This window comes from Melospiza georgiana, chromosome 4 (assembly GCF_028018845.1).
Source record: "Melospiza georgiana isolate bMelGeo1 chromosome 4, bMelGeo1.pri, whole genome shotgun sequence".
Taxonomy (NCBI): domain Eukaryota; kingdom Metazoa; phylum Chordata; class Aves; order Passeriformes; family Passerellidae; genus Melospiza; species Melospiza georgiana.
In genome coordinates, this window is record NC_080433.1 from 22,625,695 (window position 1) to 22,647,917 (window position 22,223).

The 22,223-nt window shown below is 40.6% G+C and overlaps 1 protein-coding gene across 4 annotated transcripts in view; it reads left to right on the plus strand.

The window, feature by feature from the left end:
- The window catches only part of MPPED1 (metallophosphoesterase domain containing 1), a 60,214-nt gene that overhangs the window by 27,010 nt on the left and 10,981 nt on the right, over positions 1-22,223 (plus strand). For all 4 annotated transcript variants that reach the window (XM_058023729.1, XM_058023728.1, XM_058023726.1 and 1 more), the window contains exon 4: positions 3,857-4,082. In XM_058023729.1, the coding sequence (XP_057879712.1) occupies positions 3,857-4,082 (226 nt within the window). The remainder of the gene's footprint in view (positions 1-3,856; positions 4,083-22,223) is intronic.

Below are 22,223 nucleotides of genomic sequence, written 5' to 3' on the forward strand. Positions count from 1 at the left end.
AGAGTTAAAAACCCCAACACTAATTTTAGGGAAAAATAAAAGAAATTTTGCCTAGAAATGAAATTTTTATTCACCCCAAAATATTTTAAATGGACATTTTGCTTAATTTTTTTTTTTTCCTTGGTAATGTCAGAAAGACTGTGTGAATTTCCAAATATAACCCATTCCATCCAAGTGGCATTTTAATACAGAAAAAATATTTAGGTAAAATTTTTCCAACCGATTCTAGTTGCAGTTTATGGCCAGATTAGAGGCATATTTTAGCAGAATCTTCTCAGGTGCCAAGAACAGAAGGATCCCTGGACTTTGGACAAAAACACTTGCCTTGTTTTGGCTGGTCAAGATAAGAGATCAGACAAAAAATGTAACTTCCCCCAAATTCATAACTTTTCTTCTTTTTTTTCTTTGTTTGAAATTACATCTTTGACTCCCATAGCATATGTTCTTGCATGTGTTTCTTGGCACTCCTGAAGGGCAGATCTGTTTCTTACATGCTTCCTGTCTTATTTTTTTCTGAGGAATTAATTTTGTCCTGGATATGTGTGCAGGATTCCTGTGACAGCCATAATTTTTCTTTAATATCATTGTATACACAGAGCTTCTGTATTAATACTGAGTTTGCTACCTGCCCACCAGCAAAGCCATATGCTAGAATCAAATGTTAATTGGTTATCAGTTGGGGATTTAGTCCTACTCATCTGCTAGATGGATAATATGAGAAACTTACACCAGAGTTAATGGAACATATTCTCTAGTCTTGTCAAATTGCCCGTCTGCCATAGACTTGTTCCATTACAATCCAAACACAAAATTAGGTTTGGATTTGTTTTAGCATTGCAGGTTCTTTAAAATTCTGGTTTGTTTTTCAGTGTGGCTTGACAGGAGTCTAGAAAAAGGGAAGGGACCTTTGGAGGATATTAAGTTTAACCTTTTCCTCAAAGCAGGCATGGTTAGAGATCAGAACCTTGGCCTGGTGAACTCTGAGTGCCTTTGAGGGAGGAGATTTCCCAGCTGCTCAGGGCACCTACTTCACTTTTTTACCATCCTCATGGTAAAATTCTTTCCTTGTAGCATGTTCTCACGTGTGCCTGTTGCTGTTTGCCATGCATCTTTGAGAAGGACTTGCTCTTGCATTTACCCAGGCTCAGGTGGTTGCAGACCAGCAGCAGGGTCTACCCTGCACCTTCTCTGGGTCTGAACAGCCTCAGATCTCAGTCTCTCCTCTCATCCCAACCACCTTGGCTGCTCTCTGATGGGCTTGTCTCAGGGACTTGTGCGTCACCGAAGAGCCCGGATAGGACCCCACACTCCAAAGGAGGTCTCACAAGTGCCACATGGTGGCACATTGTTCAGCTGGTTTCTGAAAACTCAGCGTGGTGATTAACACAGCCAGGGTGTTACGGCCACAAAGACTCCCTGCAGAGTCTTTTTGAGTGCAGTTACTCCATCCTGGGTGCAGCTGTGGGAATAACTGATGAACATGGAAGCATTTGAATTATCTACGATCAAGAGCTGTTGGGATAAAAAATGGAAAGTGTTTGTTCTAGGGCTGTGCATAGGAACACAGCCATACAACAGCTCTAAGATTATGTGCCCTTGGGGATGTCCTGCTCCTAGCCAAGGAAGCCAGGGCTACAAACTGTGCAGAAATCTGTTCCTTACACATAACTTCACAGCAGCAGTGTCTAGGCAGGAACAAGATTTCAAAGATTTATACCTAAGTCTGACTTTGTAGTTCAAGAGCCCTCGGAGTATAAAGCAAAGCGCATTCTAAAGTATTCCAAGGAGCAAAGTTTGAACAAAACATTGCTAAATCTATGAATAAGCAGCAGAAGGTACCCTGTTAGTAAAAAAAATTAAGATTTGAAAGGTAAAAAGTAGTTAAGGAGACAAAGAAAAGAAAATAATTTTACCAAAGCCTGGTGTGGAATGAAAGAATAAAACAAACAACTGAGATGCATACTCATCAAAAACACAGTTGTTAATTGAAAAGCTGACAGACCTGTAACTACAGCAGTGCCTCTGGCCGCCACTATAATAAATGTAACTGTACATTTAGAGTAATTTGCTAATTTGCCTGAGTAACAACCACAGACAGCAACATGACATAAATACATTAGTGGAAGCAACAACTATAACCAGTTCATACAGGTTCTTGGCTGCTAGATGGATGGATCAGATGAGCTGGAAAAGATTTACCGAGCAGAACAGAAATGGAGCTGGTAACCACATTGTGGGATACAGGATTTCTTTATTCCTTTAAGGCCTGAAGATGCCCCATGTTGCAGCATGTAAATAACATTTTTAACTTGTGTGTGTGTGTACACACCTAGAAAGCTTGTACAGGTGGAGTACACATCTGCTAAATGCCAAGTGTTTCAGAAACTAAACAGAGAAGCCTTTCAGGTAAATCATTGAATCTTGAACCTTTAACATGTAATTATAAATATCTGAAAAGAGTTTTTGGTAAATATTCAAAAGACATATATGTATTTGGTCCATAGGAAAGACTGGAACCTGTACCATCAGCTTTCCTAATACAGGTGTTCCAAGTGTCTGAAACTTGTATTTCAGAATTACCCACGTCTTCATCTGGCAAAGTTCAGCCCTGTGTCACCTCCCTTAGGCTAGCACTGTTGCGTCTTCTGCTTCCATAGCTCTGAATCACACTGTTGCATTTTATTCTGAAGTCCTACTCATGCCAACTTTTGCCATTGCATATTAACTGGGTTTTTTGTGTTCTCTAAATAGCCTGCCTCCAGGTTAAGCTTGGGCCATCACTAAGGATTTTTATGTTATCAGCAATGCATTTCTAAAATTAAAATCCCAAAAAATTGCTGTTACGCAAGGCGGGTTTAATTTTCAGTAAGATATTTCTTTCTGGTCCCAATCTCCTCTTCTGACCGTCTTGATCCTGATGCAAATTAACAGTGCAGAAACAAAGCTAATGAATGCAGCTTTGCACAGTTTCTCTCTTTGTTTCTTCCAGATGTGCTTAGGAGGTTTGTGCTGAGCTGTTTGAGACAGGCAATGCCAGCTCTCAGGGGCAGAATCCAGTGAATAACCAAATGCAGAGTCAGGTGAAAAGTTTCTGTTTCAGTGCTGCTCTCAGGAAGAGCCCACGTGTGTGGGCATATATATGCTTGCCTTCATCAGGAGGTTGTTCTAAGGTTTTTCACTAAATACAGGTTGTAAAATATTCTTGAACATGAGTCACTTTAAATTATAGTCTGCAGAGCTAAGGAAGTCACTGAGAAAATGGAGCATGAAAAAAGCCATGGGATAGAGGCAAAGAGTGAGATTTCACTGTGGGATGTGGATTTTTGACAGCCAAACTGAGTCCATGCCTTGCTTGAAGGCTTGATATTAATGTCAGGGCACAGACCCCTCTGGCTGACCCAAGTTCTGAGTGTCAGTACAGGCTGACAAAGACCTCAGCTCTGGGAGAAGAGAGCTGACATGATTTTATGAAGCATTATGGCTGATCTTCTTTGAACCCTAATTTCTGTCAAAGAGTTATCATCACTGTCACAGTAAATGATACTTGCAGCACAAATGGCAATTAACTAGAAGTAAATAGTAGAGCAGAAGTCTGCAGACTGGTTTTTAAGGTTGATGAGTTGAAAGTAATTTCAACACATTAATGCTAAGCATGCTAAATCATAGTGTGCCATGAAAAAGACAGTAATGTCATTTACCTGAAATCAGCAGGAATTACAATAACATGTAGTAGGGGTAGGCTTGATTGTTTCAAATATGTGAGCGTATTACAGGAACCGATAACACTTTGTCTATCTGTTTGCTTTTATCAGATTTTTCATAAAACAAGTAATTTGTTTGTTTTTCACTGTTTTAGGTAGCCTGCCCTATGAGTACAAGATTGTGATAGCAGGAAATCATGAATTGACCTTTGACCAGGAATTCATGGCTGACTTAATCAAGCAGGACTTTTACTATTTCCCCTCTGTTTCTAAGCTGAAGCCAGAGAGCTATGAAAATGTACAGTCTCTTCTAACAAACTGCATCTATCTTCAAGACTCTGAAGTGACGGTGAGGGGATTCAGAATATATGGCTCCCCTTGGTAAGCAGGTTTTTAAGCATACATAAAAAAAAATATTGTTGATTGCTATCACATCAGCCATTTTGTCTGCATCAGCTGTATTTGAATTGCTGTGTTAGGAAGAAAAGTAACACTCACTTTGATAAAGTTTTTATATTTTCTTGTAATGAATCATTTCTGTGACAAAATAATGTACTGTAGTGTTGGTATGGTTAACCAAATAATGATGGGAAAAAAAGATTGTGTGCTCTTCAAACTCTCAGCCAGGAACAGTTGTTTAAAGTCCATGCAGGGGGCTTCTGTGTCATAAAATATGTTTTCTATCCTTGGTGAATTTATTTAATTACAGGTTAATATTATCGCAAGGGTATATTCTTTTGACAATTTCTATCCTGCAGAAAGTATTGGAGGTTCATTAGTGTGTACAGTAGTCACTTAATTCAGCAAGCTTATTTCAGCAACTCTGAAGGTCTTTTATTGCATATCCCTCAGAATCTTACTTTCTTTTATAAAGTAATAGCTTTCCTCAAGGTCTAGCTGAGCTTCTAAAGTCAACAACTCAGTGGCAGCTTAATATTTCATGGATTTTGCTCTACTGCATAGTGATCACTTAGAACCCTTGACAGTATTGAAGGCAGATGGACTTTGGTTCCTGACTTCCTTGTATGTGCTGCTTCTGTGTCACTTACTAATGTCCCATTCCTGTTTATTATTTCTGCTGATGGGCGATCAAATTGGATCTTTTGTGAGCATTTGGTACATGTTTAAAATAAGTAAAAATGTATTTTAAAAGGCAGGGTTTTAAGGGAATATATTATTCTTCCTTTTAACATCACATCAGGCTGAAATGTAGCAAACAAGTTGTCAAACCTGATGCATATACCCTGATGTGAATTTTCAGTGTGAATAAACTGTGAAATCTCTTGGATTTTTTTTCTTTTTTAGTGAAAATTGTCTTTTTCCCATTTGGTTACTTGAGATGGGTGTTAATTTTGTCTGAGCTTATTATTCTACATTTGTCTAGATTAGTTTCTCTCTTAAATGCACCCTTCTCTTTCTCCCTTTCAGACTTCCAGATCTTTCTGGTTTTTTTAAACCTACCAACCTGCTGTTTTATAGTTCATCTTCCTCTTGTGTGTACAATGTATGCAGTCAGTGTGCATTTTACTTAATTTTCCAAATTATTTGGGAAGATGTTAGATGGTATCAGTCCCAATATTAACTTCTGAGAAATGCCACTTGGCATCTTTTCCCATTTTGATGTTGAACTGTAAGTACTGTAATTACGCTCTGTTTACAATATGTCTGGCCACCTCATGTCTTCCTTGCAATGTTGGTAATCAGGCACCATATTTCCAGTGTCAGTAATAATTTTCTAGGGAGTGAAGTACCAAAAGTTGCATGGAAGTCTAGAAAAAATGAAATTAAAACAAAATACTGTCTATAAAGTAGCACTGTGTAGAGGCTAAAGAGAACCACTTGAACTTTCTGTGTGTGATTAGATCTGCAAAAACCTGTTGAGAAAACCTTTAGTCCACCCACTAACCCATAAATAATGTTTCTGTAAAATCAGCTCTACCACATTCCCTTTGTGACAAATCCTGTCACTCTGCACAAGTTGCCTGAGCTATCTGCCATGATCTATCCTTCAAATAAAAACAACGCTTTCCATCTCTTCTGCAACTCCAGGTCATGGCTACACTTCCACACTCCATGTTTTACAATGCTGCTAAATCATCTCCCACCCCTTTATGGTACAGGAAGTTGAGTGTTGCGAGGTCTCTTGAAGATATTTGCATTCTCCGTCTGGGAGAGAGTCTTGATGAAAGTCTTCCAGCCACACTGAGCTTTTTTGCTCGCTATTCAGCAAGGCAGAATGAAGTTTCCACACCAATTGATGACGTGTCCAGTGGAAACATCAACCGTAGTAATAACAGCCCTTCATCAATCTTTCAGGGCAGCAGATGCAGAGTCCCATCAGCCAGGTCACCAGTCAGAAAGCCTGGGAAGGCAAACAGTTCTTGTGTGGGGTTTGACTAGCTGCTGCTGGATTCCAGGCTGTGGTACACTCCTGTGACTAGTGAGCACCACTGTTCTTTGGTGTTTCTGTTGCTATACTTTGTTTGCCCTAAAAGGAAAGGTTTGTCATATCCTCTCTGGGAAATCAATCTCAGTTTCTTTCTACATCATAGTAATGTAATCTCTAAAAAGATACAGAAATTTGCTGAACTTTACATAGTGAATATTTTTTTTGAACTAGCATTAAAAAGCTTGACCACTAGAAAATATTTATCAACATAGTCAAAACCTCACAATTTAAAGTTTTTTAAGGTCTCAGAACTCCATAAGAAAGTCAAATTTCATGCAGTTGCTTGTCTAATATCCTAAAATAATTTTCTTTTTCTGCTTTAAAAATATGCACTTAAACTTTACATTTCTAGTTGCAGCACTGACCTTCTGTCTTTACATCACCTTTTGTAGAAATAATTAGAAGCTAGAGATTTCCCTCATACATAAAACATGTTGATCAATAGTTGCAAAGTACTTTGAGAACACTGGAGTAAGGTCTGAATGAAAGCCAAGCAGCATTAACTTAGTGTCATTTACCTGTAGCCATCTGCATTTGTATAAATAACCTGTACACATTAGATTATACTTCTATTTAAAATGTTTTAGTTGCAAATTAAACCATGAGAGCTCGATTGGTTTGTATAACACGCCAGTCTCTAAGGTCTTTTAAATATGTACCACTTGTGTGTGGTTAAATATTTTTAATAGCACTTGGTATTTGTCTTCTATCTAAAACCAAGTGGTTATTTTTAATTGCACAGAAGAAATGGGACAGTGTTTTGTCTCAGAAACCAATGCTCTAACTCTCCTGGGCTCCAAGGGCAAGAATTCAAGTGCCAGATTGAGCCTCTACTCACTAAAAAAAATTTAACTGTCTTAATTGTTAATTACACAAGTATTATCATTGAGCAGGCAGCAGCCATTTTGAAATGCCACTTGCAATGCACAAAAGCAGCTACTTAGGAATTAGCGCTTGCAAAAACCATATCTTGGACAGTGGATTATCAGGATAGATGATAAGGAGGAGAAGTGTGAAAACATTAGAAGTTTCATGAGAAACTTGGTAATACCAAGACTTTAAATGCGTCCAGAGCAATGCTGACTGCAGTGGGTAGCTGTTTGGCCTAGGGGCATGATGCTTCTCACAGTGCTTATGGGGCTGGCTGCCAGATCTGGATGGATGAGCAGGGCACCAGTAAGAATGTAATGTGCTTCAAAGAATCCCAGGATGGCTCAGGCTGGAAGGGACCACAGTGGGGCAGCTGGTCCCACCTCCCTGCTCCAGCAGGGCCATCCCACAGCACAGGGCACAGGATTGTGTCCAGAGGGGTCTGGAATATCCCCAGTGAGGAGACTCCACACCCTCTCTGTTCAATCTGTTCAGTCCTCAGTCACTGCCCAGGACAGAAGTTCTGCCTCCTGCCCAGGTGGAACCTCCTGGGCTCAGTCCCTGCCCGTTCCTCTGGTGCCATTGCTGGGCCCTGGAGCAGAGCCTGGGCCCTGCTCGGAGCCCTCCCCGCACACAGGGACACCCAGGGCTGAGGGCCCCTCTCAGCTGGGGCTCCTCTCCAGGCTGGACAGCCCCAGCTCCCTCAGCCTTTCCCTGCCACAGATGCTCCAGGCCCTGAATCATCTCTGCAGCCTCCACTGGCCCCAGTCCAGGAGCTCCCCGTCCCTGCTGTGCTGAGGAGCCCAGGACTGGACACTGCTCTGCAGATGTGCCACACAGCGCTGGGCAGGATCACTCCTGACCTGCTAGCACTGCTCTTCTTAATGCACTTCCTTCAGTACAGCTCAGATGCTGGGAGCTGTTGGCTCTTCTTCAGTATAAATGCTGGACACCCTGATTTATTTCCGCAAAAGCAAGTCATAGGAAAATGCACTCTGGTTTCATCCCAGCAAAACCCAGGGCATAGCCAGAACATATTCACAGACCTGGAAACAATCTTGTGCACACACCAGCTGTAGTTGCTGTGAATGTAAAAGAGAAGACTTTAGTTTTTCAATAACATTTACTGTAAAATGGAAAGCTTGTAGTTGAAAAGTACTTTTAAACTCCCCTTTTGTTCTGAACTGTTATGAAGATAGACAAACTGGCAGATCGAATAACTCAAATAATTCTGTGTAATAATTCCATATAATATACTTGGGACTGTTAAGATTTCCAAGGATGAAGCCATTTTCTAGAGGGTTTTCATTTATTTTCAGTAAAAAAAAAAAAATAAAAATCGTGTAATAGAAGTGAAAATACAGCCAGCAGGAACACCAGAGAAGTGGCAGAGAAAACACCCTTAGGTGTTTCCAAGACTTGGCTAGACAGTCATGGCTGACCAGATCTAGTGGTGGTGAGAGGTAGTGAGTGGTAGGTTGGGCAGGAGATCTCCAGAAGTCCTTTTTGAGCCATCTTTCTGTGATTCTGTCAATCCCACTATGGAGCTAGAACTGTGTGTGAGGCAGACACCTGAAATGGGCAGGTATCAACAAAGGCCTTGCAACAGGGAGTTTGCTGTTGTTATCACACTCACTACAAGCAGTAGATGGTCCCTTGAAGCAGAAGGTCTTTGTCACCAGACAGCTTTCTTTGTTATCAGATAGGGTATTAACTCTATGATGTCATCATTCATGGAAAAATATTAACAATTTATTAGTGAGTATTTGAGTTACAGATTTTCAGCCTTCTATTGTAGTTCATCACTCCCTCCCAGTACTATGTTGCAAGTAAGAGTTTTGGTATTAGCCACAGCTTGAAGATAGACTATACCATCCACTCTTGTTTCTGTAACTGCCAAAGATTTTAATTGCACAATTACACACTGTGTTTGCTTGAAAAGACCTGATGCATTCAGTGCACAAGATCTGCTGTGCTTGCTGAACAAGTCCACTGTATATTAATCCTTTTACAGTTCTTATTCAGAAATGCCCTGTAAAAAACAAATGCCTATAAAGGTGCATGTGAAATTTTGTATGGACATGGGAACAGGACTCTGAGGTTTGTAGAAAAGATGTGCATCTGCTAAAGTACTGTGTGTATGTTCTGATCCGGTGGAAAATGGTGAGTGGCCTTTCTGTTAAGAAGTGGATGATTGTGCATTTGTGACAGGATAAGAGTACATATTTTACCTGATGGTGCAAAACAAATGCAAGTAGCATTTCTTTTGAAGGAGAAGATCTTCTTCTAGCTTTCCATGATAGTTGTAAGCAGATGTATACAGCTGCAGGAGAAACTTTGGTCCTCCTGCTTTCAAGCAGGCATGCAAGGTGGCAGGAAAGCATGTTAACTCTGTCAGCACTTTTTTTTCCATTTTCCACCATGTGGGAAAGGAAGGGACAACTCTCTTGCAAACATAGGACAGTTTCATTATTCTAAATGACATATTGGTCTGGATAACTTAAAGAAGCCCTTTTGGATGAGATTGCCTCCAGACTCTATCCAGAGTGCATTTCTACTTGGCTTCAATTTTCTGTAGAGATCTATTCTTGTGAAACAGAACCTCATTTTTCTTTTTGCAGAAGTAAATTTTTTTTTCTAGTGTCCATGTGTTCTCATTTCCTCCTTAATTCTTTTGTTAAAGGCCTTATGAACTCCAGTAACTTTTAATTTCCCAGTCAGGGAAGATGTGAGAGCAAATATTAATGTCAGTCTGGAAAGGCATTTGTGACCATTTGTCCTGCAGAGACAGATGCCTGGGCTGGACTCCTGGGGTTTTGTAGGTTCCCTCCAATGGAGCATTGATTAGATTTGGCCTGGCATGTTTACACATGGATCAACAGCTCTGGTGCCACATTATTTTTCCAAAATTGGGAACTGAGGGAAGAAAGTTAAGGTATGTGGGAAGCAGTTTCTTTCTGTTCAAGTCGTGTTTTTATTGAGTTTAGCAAACTGGCTGAGGCCCATCCCATGAGCTCTGGCTTCATCAGAGAAGATGGATTAATTCCTTCCAGTTTAAAGAACATCAACATGTAGGTTGCATTAGTATCATCCCAAAGCAGCCTTGACAGGAACCTTAATCAAATCATCATCCCCCTTTGGCTGGAGAGCTGGAATTTAGTTCCAACCTGTTGTCCCTTTCTTGGTGTTCTGCAGTTGTCTGGACTATTCCAGCCAAGGATCTTACTCAAGTTGTGCATCTCAGTTGATATTTTCTTGTCTGATTTATGTTTTATCACAGAGTAGGTGACTTTGTTATTTGACTTCTTGTCAAATGTTCTCTTTTTTCTTTCTGTGTGTGCATGCACATGTGCACATGCACTTTGCATAGAAAGGCTGGTAACTTCCATGTGTAATCAAAACGGTTTCAAAGAGCATGCAAAGTGCCAAACTGAGGCAGCCCTATTTTGGTTCCACACAAACTCCAGGCCTAAGTCTCTATTTCAGTGCCTTCCTCCTCCATCTTTTCAAGAACCGCTTTTCATTCCTCGCTGAACTCAGTTTCCATCAGCAAAGATTTATAGATTCATTTCATGAGAGAGACACGCTTTCATTTTGCCAGTGATGAATCACCTAATGTTTACTTTCTGGGACCTTGTACAAATTTTTAGTCATTGAGGTGAACATCAATTAAAATGAAACTGTATTAAAATAATATATTGACTTCATTTAACATAATAAACCTCCCAAGCTGGGAATGTGGCTTCCATATAGAGCAGCAGCAGCAGCAGCAGCTGCTCAAGATGTTACACTGTGGGTTTCACTCCCCAGAATTCACAGAAAAAACTTCTGCCTCCAAGTGACCATTCCAATTCTTAGTTCTCATGTCCCCTTTCAAATAAAAAAACTTATTTAGCATCTTCCACATAACAAAAATGTTTTATTACTGGACAAAACCATACTAGATGTTTTTCTTAGTAAAATATCTGATCCTTTTATGTTCTTTTTGTGCTGCACTCTCACTTGGTCAGAAGATAAAAATACAAATGACTGAAGTGCACTTGCTTCTGTACTGTTTCCTGAGGAAAATTCCCTCTAAAACACTTCCAAACTTCAAATTAAGTGGATTTCTGAGCAGATGGTTTGTTTTCCATGTCTGTGCTACAGTTTTGTTTGGATGGATGCAGAAATCCTGGATGTGGATGAATTATAGACTGCTGGGTTTGGCTGCTCAGAAATATGTTTTAAAAGTGGTAGATGTTCCCTGATTGTTAAAGCTGGGAACTATTTGTAGTTGTTTTAATTAGTGACTTTGAGGCAGGCAATAGAAGTGAGTAATTTAGGAAGACTTGATGTGGTTCTTGAAAAAAATGAAAGTAGTCAACGGGAATAATAGACTCTACTCACTATTTAGAAATGAGGCATCTCAGGTTTCAGAAATTTTTGAGAGAAGTTTGGCATCTAAGCCTACCTGATGTGGCTGTTTTACTGTGGTGAGAATGCTGAAGATATTTTCTTTCAGGCATTCAGTATAAGGTAGGTAAGACGTGACAGATGTGTAAGAAATAGCAACATGTTCAGAAGAGAAAAGTTCGTCCTCCTGTTAAAATATATCATCAGTCTGAGGCACACAGATACAGGTTTAATTGTATTTTAACAGAATGCTGGAGGGATATATTTTTTTTCCTCTTTCATACTTACAAGAAGCCATTTTCCATTTTGGAAGTGGTGCTTCTAAAACTACTTAAAACCACACTGCAGCATGCTGTAGTTTAGTCTGCAGCATATGGAAGATCATAAGCATGTTTTTTCCTGCAAAATTATTTTGATCTATTAAGCTCAGCTGTTCAGGGAAAGTGGTATGGAGAACTGAACGACACTGAACTTCTGGACTGTGAAAGGTGTTCCAGTGGCAGAAAGTGAGATTTAACATCCTGCCGTTTTAGCATCAGGAATGGATCACTGGATCATTTTTCTCCTTATTTTTTCTTTTGTTTAACAACAACAACAAAAAATAGCTTAAATTGGTGCATTTGATGTGATAAATTTGTCTTGGAAAGCCTTTCATTTTCTGCATGACTTGAAAATACAGGAGATGTGAATGTCATTCAGCAGGCTCTGAGTATACAGGTGCTACTGCTTGTGTGAGCAATTATACTGAATTCAGGAGAGGTCTTTTTAATGAATACTTCTATACTAATTAAGTGACTGAAATGAATTAGCAAGAATCGTTAACATTTCTGAAAAAAGTGCATGGAAGAAAATAAAAATTTGTTAATTCCAAGTGAATTTTCTATGTTGAACGAGTATAGTTGTTATTAACTATATAAACTCTGCAGTAGGTATGTGAACAAATGAAAATGTGGACTGAACTACACCTATTGTAGTCCATAAATACCTCACAGTCAAACCAATAAGTTCTAGTTATTAGGTATTCCTGAGTCACAGCAGTTTAGAATATCACTTTTTTTATTCTTTTCTTGTTGATGAACATTCCAGAAAATGTTTTCTCTCAAATAAAATTTCTTCTCAGCATTGCCTGGGGCTGAGGAGTCTGGAACAGAGCATCACAACAGAGGAAAATCAGTACTTTAGAAACCTCTTGCCTGTTGTGTATTAGGGATATGGACCAGTTCCTTAACACATTTCCCTGTGACCTCTTGCAGGGGGAGTGTAAGCAGTTAATGAAGCCAAAATAAGAGCTCACTTTGCAGTAGAGCTCTTCCACCATGTCTGTACAAGTGTGCAGGACACACACATGCATGTATGCTGAATATAGACCAGAAATTGTGCTGATTTCAACATAACAATTTTGGGCAAATCCTATTTCTTGTAATGTCTGAAAATTTTGTGTGGCTTTGGATATCTTCATGTGAGTGGAGATTTGCATTTACTTGCTTTTCAATGTTTCTCCCTTTAGTTAAATTTGAGAGCAGTTGAAAAGTATATTGCTTTAGTTTAATTAGCTTGGTAGGGAAAAGTCCTTTCTTGGGCAGTAATTATTAGTTGTATATTATTAAAAGGAAGTAGTTCATGTTCAGTTACTTAGCAGAAATAATTGAATCTTCTGATCCAGTAAACTAGCTCACTTTGGATTAAGCTGGTTTTTAATTTAAGACCTGTAGAAGAGGAGACCTGTAATCTCACTATGGGGAATTGGCTTCACTTTCCTGCAGTCCATAAACCACAAGAGTGAAATTGCTATCCCCCACAGCAGTTTTCTCTTTATTTTTCACATTTGCTTGAAAGTTTAATTTTATGAGACAGAGCTGATTTTAAAGTTTAAAGTGCTTTTTTTGTTGTTGTTGTTTTGCTGCTTTTCCCCCCATTTTTTTTCTTCTTGAACAAAAAGACTACCAGCTCTATCTGTAGTCTGAGCTGTAGTCCCAGACAGCAGCAATTTCAGGGTGTTTCAAAGATGTAAACACAGTTGGGCACTGTGATGAGCCCCTTGGCAATATTCCAAGAGAAACACAAATAGCCAACTAGTTCAGAGTGGGTCTGTGTGGAGCTGATTCTCAGCCGGAGTAGCTTGGCAGTGCTCCACCAGCTTTCAAGCCATTTACACCTGGTAAGAATCAGCCTCCCTACTCCATGGTATCTTGTATGTGTGCATTTTCCCCAGGTTTTAACACAGTAAAGGTGTTACTACATCAAGAAGGAAATGGTGGCTGTACATGAAGAAGTGTAAATAGAGCCACTGGCACAGGAACTAATTGTAACAAAGCTGTCTGAGTTCTTTCTCTTTTCCCTGACTGGATTTTAAGGGGATAAGTAATTTACCACTTGTGAAACTGTTTTAACACAGAACACTTCCTTTGGAATTGCTGTTCATAAATTATTTCATTTAATAAATTAGCATTGTTTAAAATGAATTAAAATGAGGATTTTTCTTCACCACTAAGAAAGCAGACAAAATTGGAAGCAATCATAGAATTGTTTAGGTTGGGAAAGGCCTCTAAGATCAGGTCCAAGCATAAAACAAGCACTGCCAGGGCCAACACTAAACCATGGCCCTAAGATCTACACATCTTCTGAATCTTCAGGGCTGGTGACTCAACCACCTCCCTGGGCAGGCCCTTCCAGTGCCTGAGCACCCTTTCCATGACAAAATTCCTCCTGATGTCCAACCTGAACCTCCCCTGGCACAGCTTGAGACAATTTCCTCTCATCCTGTCCCTTGTTCCCTGGGAGCAGAGCTTGATCCCCCCCCAGCTGTCCCCTCCTGTCAGGGAGTTGTGCAGAGCCAGAAGGGCCCCCCTGAGCCTCCTTTTCTCCAGGCTGAGGCCCCCCAGCTCCCTCAGCCCTCCTGCTGCTCCAACCCCTTCCCCAGCTCCGTTCCCTTCTCTGGACACGCTCCAGCCCCTCCATGTCCATGTCTTGTCCTGAGGTTCCCAGAAGTGCCCCAAGATCCGAGGTGTGGCCCCAGCAGTGCCAGCCCAGGGGACAGTCACTGCCCTGGCCCTGCTGCCACACCATGGCTGGCACAGCCCAGGTGCCATTGGCCTCCTGCCCCCCTGGGCACGCCTGGCTCCTGTCCAGCCGCTGTCCTCAGCACCCCCAGGGCCTTTCCCATCTTTCCAGCCCCTCTGCCCCAGCCTGGAGCTGCAGGGGGTTGGTGTGACCCAAGGCAGGGCTGGGCCCTTGGCCTTGGGGAATCTCAGAGCACTGGCCTGGGCCCATGGATCCAGCCTGTCCAGATCCCTCTGCAGAGCCTTCCTGCCCTCCAGCAGATCCACACTCCACCCAGCTGGGTGCTGTCCATGAACTGACTGGGTGTGCCCTTGATCCCCTTGTCCAGATCATCAGTGAAGACATTAAACAGGACTGGCCCCTGGGGACCCCACTGGTGCTGGCCCCACCTGGATGTGGCTCCATTCCCCACCAGCCCGGTTTTATACCCAGTGAAGCAGGGCCCACCCAGGCCATGAGCAGCCGGTGTCCCCAGGAGAATGTGTGGGAGACAGTGTCAAAGGCTTTCTAAAGTCCAGGGAAACACAACCACCTTTCTTTCATCTGCTGAGGGGTTCACCCTGTCACAGAAGGAGCTGGGTGGGTCAAGCAGTAGCTGTCTGTCCCAAACCCACCTTGGCTGGAGCTGATTCCCTGGGTGTCCTGCATGTGATGACACTCAGCTCTTGGGTGGATCCCATCCAGCCCCAGAGACTTGGGTGTGCCTCAGGGTCAGTGGTGTAGCAGTCCTCCTGGATTATGGGGCTCCATTCTGCTCCCTGTCCTTGTCTTCCAGCTCAGGGGCTCTGTACAATGAGTACAACCAGTCTGACTGTTTAAGAGTGAGGCAGAGAAAGCATTGAGTACCTCAGCCTTTTCCTCAGTCCTTGTCACCATGTTTCCCCCTGTAACCAATAAAATATGGAGATTCTCCTTGGCAATCCTTTTGTTGCTGATGTACTTATTTTTTTACTGTCTTTTACATCAGTAGGCAGATTAGGCTTTATCTGGGAATTGACCCTTCTACTTTTTTCCCTGCATAACCAACAACATCCTTGTAGTCCTCTTGAGTTTCTTGTCCTTCTTCAGAAGGTCCTAATTTCCCTTTTTCAGACAAAGCTTTCCAGATATTACAACATGGGGTTGCACCTATGCGTGTCAAATATTTCTAATTGTGTAATCTACATCAGATAAGTACATTTTTAAGGTATCTCAGATTCCTAGATAGCTGAAGGATAGCTGTTAAACATGTACATTTTTGGTATAGAAAGCTATATTGCAGCAGTTTGTTTCCACCACTGCACTGTGGAGTGAATTTAGGAGTGTGGGAAAACATAAACATGGAATTTAGGATTGCTTGGATTTTGTTCACTTCGGGTAGACACATGGCATATGAACTATCGAAGTATGTGCGCGAAGTATGTGCTTTTTTAAACAAGAAGTAAGTTCATCTGTTGCTAGATTGGAAACATTATTAATAATACACTTCATGCATATATGCACACATGTTGCAATAATTTATTAGTTTTGGAAGCGTTTTCATGCTTGTTTAAATCAAAATGGATTTGAATTTTCTAAGTAAAAGAAGGTAAAAAAAATTAAAAGGGAGGAAAATCAGAAAAGAACTGGCAGACAGTTAGTCCATATGGCCTGATCACTCCTGGTATTTAGAGACAAGAATGTAAACCTGGTGACTTACTAGAAGGAGTAACTCTTGGGCCTGACTGTAACTGGGGGGCTCAGTAGCTCAGTGGCTACTGTGAGAGCCTTTTTTGTTGTTTCTCAGGGTACTTATTACATATCCTACGTATTTTAGTCATGTTTTATCTGAGAGAGCCCCTAAAAGGGGTATTCCATCTCCTCAGGCCAACACCTGCAGTGTCTTAGCAGACTACAACAAACACCAGCTAGCTGGAAGTGAGGAAGAACATTTTTTTTATTTCAGCTGTCTGGGCATCTGACAGTGAACGAAAAGATGTCATGCATAGATGGGCATCAAATTTCTTTTTTGTTCTGGGTTGGCCCCTTCTTGGTAGGTTTTACATTTAAAATGAGATGGTGACTGAAATCAGAGGGGCAGTTAATTCCTCTCCTAACCCTTCTTTCTGTGGCTGCCAGCTATCAGTATCTCAAATATGGGCTGGATAACCTGGCTGTATCTCTAGTTTTACATCCTGAGAACTCAAGAGACTGGGGGAACAGGCTCTGAGATATCAGGAACTCAAGACCTCATCTCTGCATTAAATCCCTAAGACTGTTCTGAAAGTCTGTACAGTTCTACATCTGCACCCTCAGCATTGAATCTTTTGACTAATTATTCCAAATTAGTTTCTACCTTTGTTTGCTTTATTATTTTTAAAAAATATCAGATGGGGTATAATCATTTGCTTTCCAGAAGAATGAGATAAACTATCTGCATTTGGTACTGGCATATTTTAAATTCAGTCTTTCATTAATTTTCCTCCTTACCTGTTACCTTCTTGTTTTCTTATTATGAAGATAAAGTAGATTTCATTTTATTTTTCATTGTTTTATAACAGATTAATGTTTAGAAATGATCAGTTCCTATTAGTCATAGCTCATTCTTTCTTCTTTGCAGTCAGAGCTGTATGAAATCCTTTACTAAACAAAAGATGAATGATTTCATGTGTAACTCGAATTGCAAGAGAAATAATTACTGACAAAGGGCTATACTCAGATTTTTATCCTTCTTTCCTTTTGTGAAAACAATAATTTAATTTGATTCAGAGTTCCAAGAGTGACAACCTTGGATGCAAAGCAGGTAAGGCAAACTTCCCCATGGAAGCAGAGTTGATGTGTCATGGCCAGTAGAGGATTTGAGTTGCATCATTTCAGTTTATTAGTTAGTACAAGGCCTTAACTTTCATTTAAAAAGATCTGGCTCCAATATTAAGAATAAAAAAAAAATTCTTTTTTGCACAGTTTAATTCTTTTTGCCCACTGCTATTCTCTAAAACTGTCACCATCCTCTCCTCTCTTACATGGAAGTTACTCATAAGTCTTCTCATGCTCCTGAAGATTTCTGAAACATGTTTTTCCTTACATTTCAGTTTTGTTTGGCTCAGATGCCCAGGTAATGAAAGAAATTTCAAAGCCTATAAACAAACAGTGCCCTGCCAGTCAGTCTTAGCACCAATGGCTGATAGCTGCTTTTGTCCTTTTCCTTCCTGCTTTGGATGGCCCTTTTGCATGCAAGAAGGAAAAGATAAAAAGCTCTGTGTTATTTCACAACTACTTTAGATGAAATGGCCGATACAAAATAAACCCCAAAAATATGAACTTTTGTGAATGCTTACTTGGCGAGAAAGTAGAGTTAAAAATAATAGAAATACTCAGTAAAATAGTTAATTACTTAATTCCTTTAATTCCTCAATTTCCTTTAATGAGGAAAGGCTAAAAAGGCAAATGCAGTGATTGGTTAAATTCAGCTGATGCAGTGGTGGGGAATGGAAAAATATGAACACCTGAAGAACCTGCCCACCAGGGAAGGTATGCAGTGTGTATAGTACTGTACACCCATGTTCACAGGACTGTAGCTTGTTGTGATAGTAAGATGATATCAAGACCAGGAAAAATGAGACTTAAATGTCCAACAGAGAGATTTTTGGGCTGGGAATCCGGGTGTGTTGGAGTTTTGCTTGTGTTTGCCACTGTGGAATCTGCTTTTCATGCTCCATGGCCTTTGACCAGCCACTCCTCTCAGTATGGCTTTCAGCATGGGTAGTCCAGTCTTCTAAATATGGAATATTTGCTTCTTTCAGGAAGAGGATCAGGATTGAGAAAGGTGATTTGGTCCATTCTTTTCCCACTGAGTTTCTTGACAGTCACCAACCAATATCTGTTTATATTCCTGTAGGAGAAAAATGACACCTGTTGTGGAGAAAAGACTGAAGCAAGTTGCATGTGTTTGTGAACCTTTGAAATTTATTTGGTAAGCAAAGGAATTCTAGAGAGAGAATGTGCCTTCCAGCTGTGGAAAAATAGAAGATTTTTATAGGAAGCAATAGAAATTAGGAGGTACAATGTGTTTCAGTTCTGCACTTTTTGCTACCAGGGTGCTTGCAGCATGCTGCCCACCAATCCTATTGAAACACCGCTGCTGTTCAGTCAAACCACCCAGAGCTCCCTGTGGCTCCTGGGCTTTTCCCTTGAAGTCAAAGAGGGTAATTGGTGCCTGCTGGTGGCAAGATTTGTGTTACTCAGCTGGGCAGCCTAGAGGCAGCTGCTGCAGTAAATCTTGCAGCTCTTGTGTTAGCTGACCCCCAGCCCTGCAAAGGGGGGATGTTTCTGGGAGTGTCACTGGTTTTCTGCCCTGTTTGTTTGCAGGGGTGCCCAGGTACTTTCCCCTTGAGCTGGAAAGGAAGGAAGCCATTCTTTGAGTTAAAAGGTTTCAATTGAATCAAGGCAATGGAGAATCAAATTTCAGTCTTTCATTGCTTGTAATAGAAAAATCCATGTGCATTGATAGTTCTCCCCAGTCAAGTATCCCTTGTTTTTAGGGCTGCCTGTCAGACTGAGATGGGTACCACTGATTTGAAAATGAAAAACCTTTAGTTTTCTCATAAAGGGCAGGTCAGATGTGTGTGGTGTATCCCCACCTTTTGCAGTAGATCACATGTAAAGCTAAGTAAAGCCCATTTAAATGACAAAAGAGTTCTTGGGCTACATATTAGCTCTTTCCCATAGTAGCTGAATAAAAGAAAAAAAATCCTAATAAATAATTAGGGTGGTAATATGTTTAACCATTATTTTTTTAGTACGACTTTTTTCTGTTGCTATTATAACAGAAATGATCCTTTCAAAGACAACTAAAGTGCTAATGATAGCTAAGAAGGTCATTCCTAGGAGGTTAAACTGGTTTAATTAGAATTTATGAGAAGGTTACTATAGGAGTGCAGAAAGATGTTAAGGGGTTAACCTATAAGAGATTACATTGTAGTCAGTGTTCTGTTAAAGTTTGAATTAATTTTTCCCATGGGTTTTTCACATTCTAATTTTCAACTAAATGAGACATCTGTTTCAGAAAAGGAAAATTTGCTATGGTTGTCATAGCAACTATCATTCTGTAAGAAAATTATTCCAATGGTTACTTTAGAACAGAAAGATAGAAATTCAGTACATAAAGCAACATCCGATTTCTAGCACAAACTCTGATAATTCAGCCCTTTTTGTGTGGCAGATTATTTGGCCTGCAAAACTTGATCAAATGTTTTAAACATAAGGTTAATTGTGCTGTAAACAAATTCACCTCTGATATATTTTCCCCCTTGAATCTTACATGTAGACAATCATTATTCTTATCAAAATAACAAACCGGTTGAATTTCAGTAGAGTGTTGGAAACACTCAAGCTGTTCTCTTGAAAAAGGTAAGACCTAAATCAAAGTACATTTCTACAGATGAGTGCTTCACTTCAAAGGTGAAATACATTAATGATGTATGTCTTTAATTGCCAAATAAATTTTTCTTGGGTTGGTTTCTTTTTTTCTGATAATAGTGGATTTTTCTCTTGTAGAACATACCTGGCAATGTTAACTTCGTCAAATGTAAGATTATTGAAAAATACATTATAAAAATAATTACACTTTTCCTGAGTAACCTCTAACTGGGAATACAGAAATTCCATGTACTCTACATAAAGAATTTAACTTTGTTTTCAGGTTCTATCATAAATGCAAATTTTAGACAAAGTTGTCTTTGCATGATATTCGGGTCATAGGCTCATTAGTGGGTATTAGAGAAGAAGGCTTTTTTTCCTACTCAGAAACTTTTATAGCTGTTTTGTAATAAATTTTCAGAAGAAGGGGCTTGGGGATTTATAAAATCCCTATATGCTTATAAAGATGGTATTTGCTTTGGGGGTGGGGGCACTGAAGTGTGTGATTTGTCTTTCTTCTCTCCAATGTAAAGCATGCCAACATCCTCCACTGAATACTTTCTTGGACCTGGTGGGTTTTTTTTCTTTTTTTTTTTTGCCAGAAATATTCCAGACATTTCCTTCCATCTCAGGATTGTCACAAAAGACAGCATAATGGCAAATCACACAAGTTGTAACATCTCCCCTTCACAAAAGAACAGCTCCAGCATGCATAACTTACCAGCCCCGCTGCAGTCACCACAAAGGGAGCGAGGGAGGGAGGAGGGAGGGACGGGGGAAAGTGCTTCTTGTCTTAATAAGCAGATCATGCCTATTCATAAGGAGAAATGGGCTTTTTTAGAAAGTGGCCGTGTGTAGTCCAGCCCTGGTAGAGGCAGGCAGAGGCTCTCACAGCTGCCTATGTGGTTTGTGGTCATCTGGATTTCAGCAGAATTAAGCTGACTTCTGGTGAGACCTGTGGCAGTCATGAATATTTCTCTTTAAAAATGCTTCATTGTAGTCTTAAAATAATTATTTTGTGAGTTTTTGACCTTTGCTTCTTGGGCAAATACTGGTCTTTCCCCTTGGTTTCCTTTCTCCGTCTGGCATACCTATGGACAGTGCCTCCCCTTGCTTCCCATCAGGGACCCAGGGACAATCCTGTCTCTGCCCACTCCTGGCATATCCATTGAAACTGTCAGTGACTTAAAATACATGGTTTACTGTGCTGACACTTCTTTTGCCACGTATTTGCCCTTGCAAATATTTTGTCAGTGAGATCTTGCTGCTAGAGAACTTATCCTGGGCCTACAATTTGCCCAACAGTTGAGTATTTTCTTCTCGGTGAAGAAAAATACTTGGCCTGTTAGGTGTGGAATGCAATCCCAAGGCAGGAAAGGATGAAGAGTTTAGAAAAAGCCAACCACTGCATATTTTTACAAAGCCTTCCACTTCTGTAATATCCAAGCACCTCACAAACTTCAGGTTTTTTATTTTCAAGGCATTCCTGTGTGGTAAGCATAATTTCCTTATCTCAGTGGTGAGCTGAATGTAAGGAGGGGCAGATCCAGCTCCACAGAGCTTGTGTGGTTGCTATGTGGCAATGTCACATGGTAACATTGCTGGTACCTTGCTGCACAATAAGCCAGCTGGGAGAATCCCATAATTGTTTAGGAAAAGACCTCTGAGATGATCGAGTCCAGCCGTAAACCTGATGCCACTAAACCATGTCCCCAAATACCACATCTGCACATCTTTTAAATGCTTCCAGGCATGGTGACTTAGCCACTTGACCTATCAGGGAAGAATTTTTCCCAATATTCAATCTAAACCTCCCCTGGTGCAACTTAACGCCATTTCCTCTTGTCCTATTTATTGTTACCTGAGAGAAGAGACCCAACTCCCACCTTTCTAAAACCTCCTTTCAGGTAACTTTGGAGAGATAAGGTCTCCCCTGAGTCTCTCTCTGGACCCTGGCAGCAGGAAGGTGAGGAAGGGCTGCTTGGAATGCTGAACAGGGAACCAGAGAAGTGTGAGTTTGTGGCCTGATGCAGGGATGTGCCTTAGCCAGCTGCCTTGGCCTGAGCAATGTTACTCAGAATAAGATTTGTGTTTCACTGCTAGTGCTGTTGGCATTTCTCCTTCACACACCTTCTTCACCTCCCTCATCACAGCTTCTGGAGGCTGGGACATATATTTCTGGTCCCAATAGCAGATGTTCAAAGATTCACCTTTTTTTTTTTCCCCTGAGACACCTGTTTCTCAAAACCCTGGTTATCCAGAGCATGTGATGAAGAGGCAGGGGATGAGAAAGAAAGCCTTTCAGTTATCAGCAGTTGAGCCTCTTTTTGTCTGTGGAAGAAAAACCTTTTGTTCATTGCTCTTCAAATATGAGT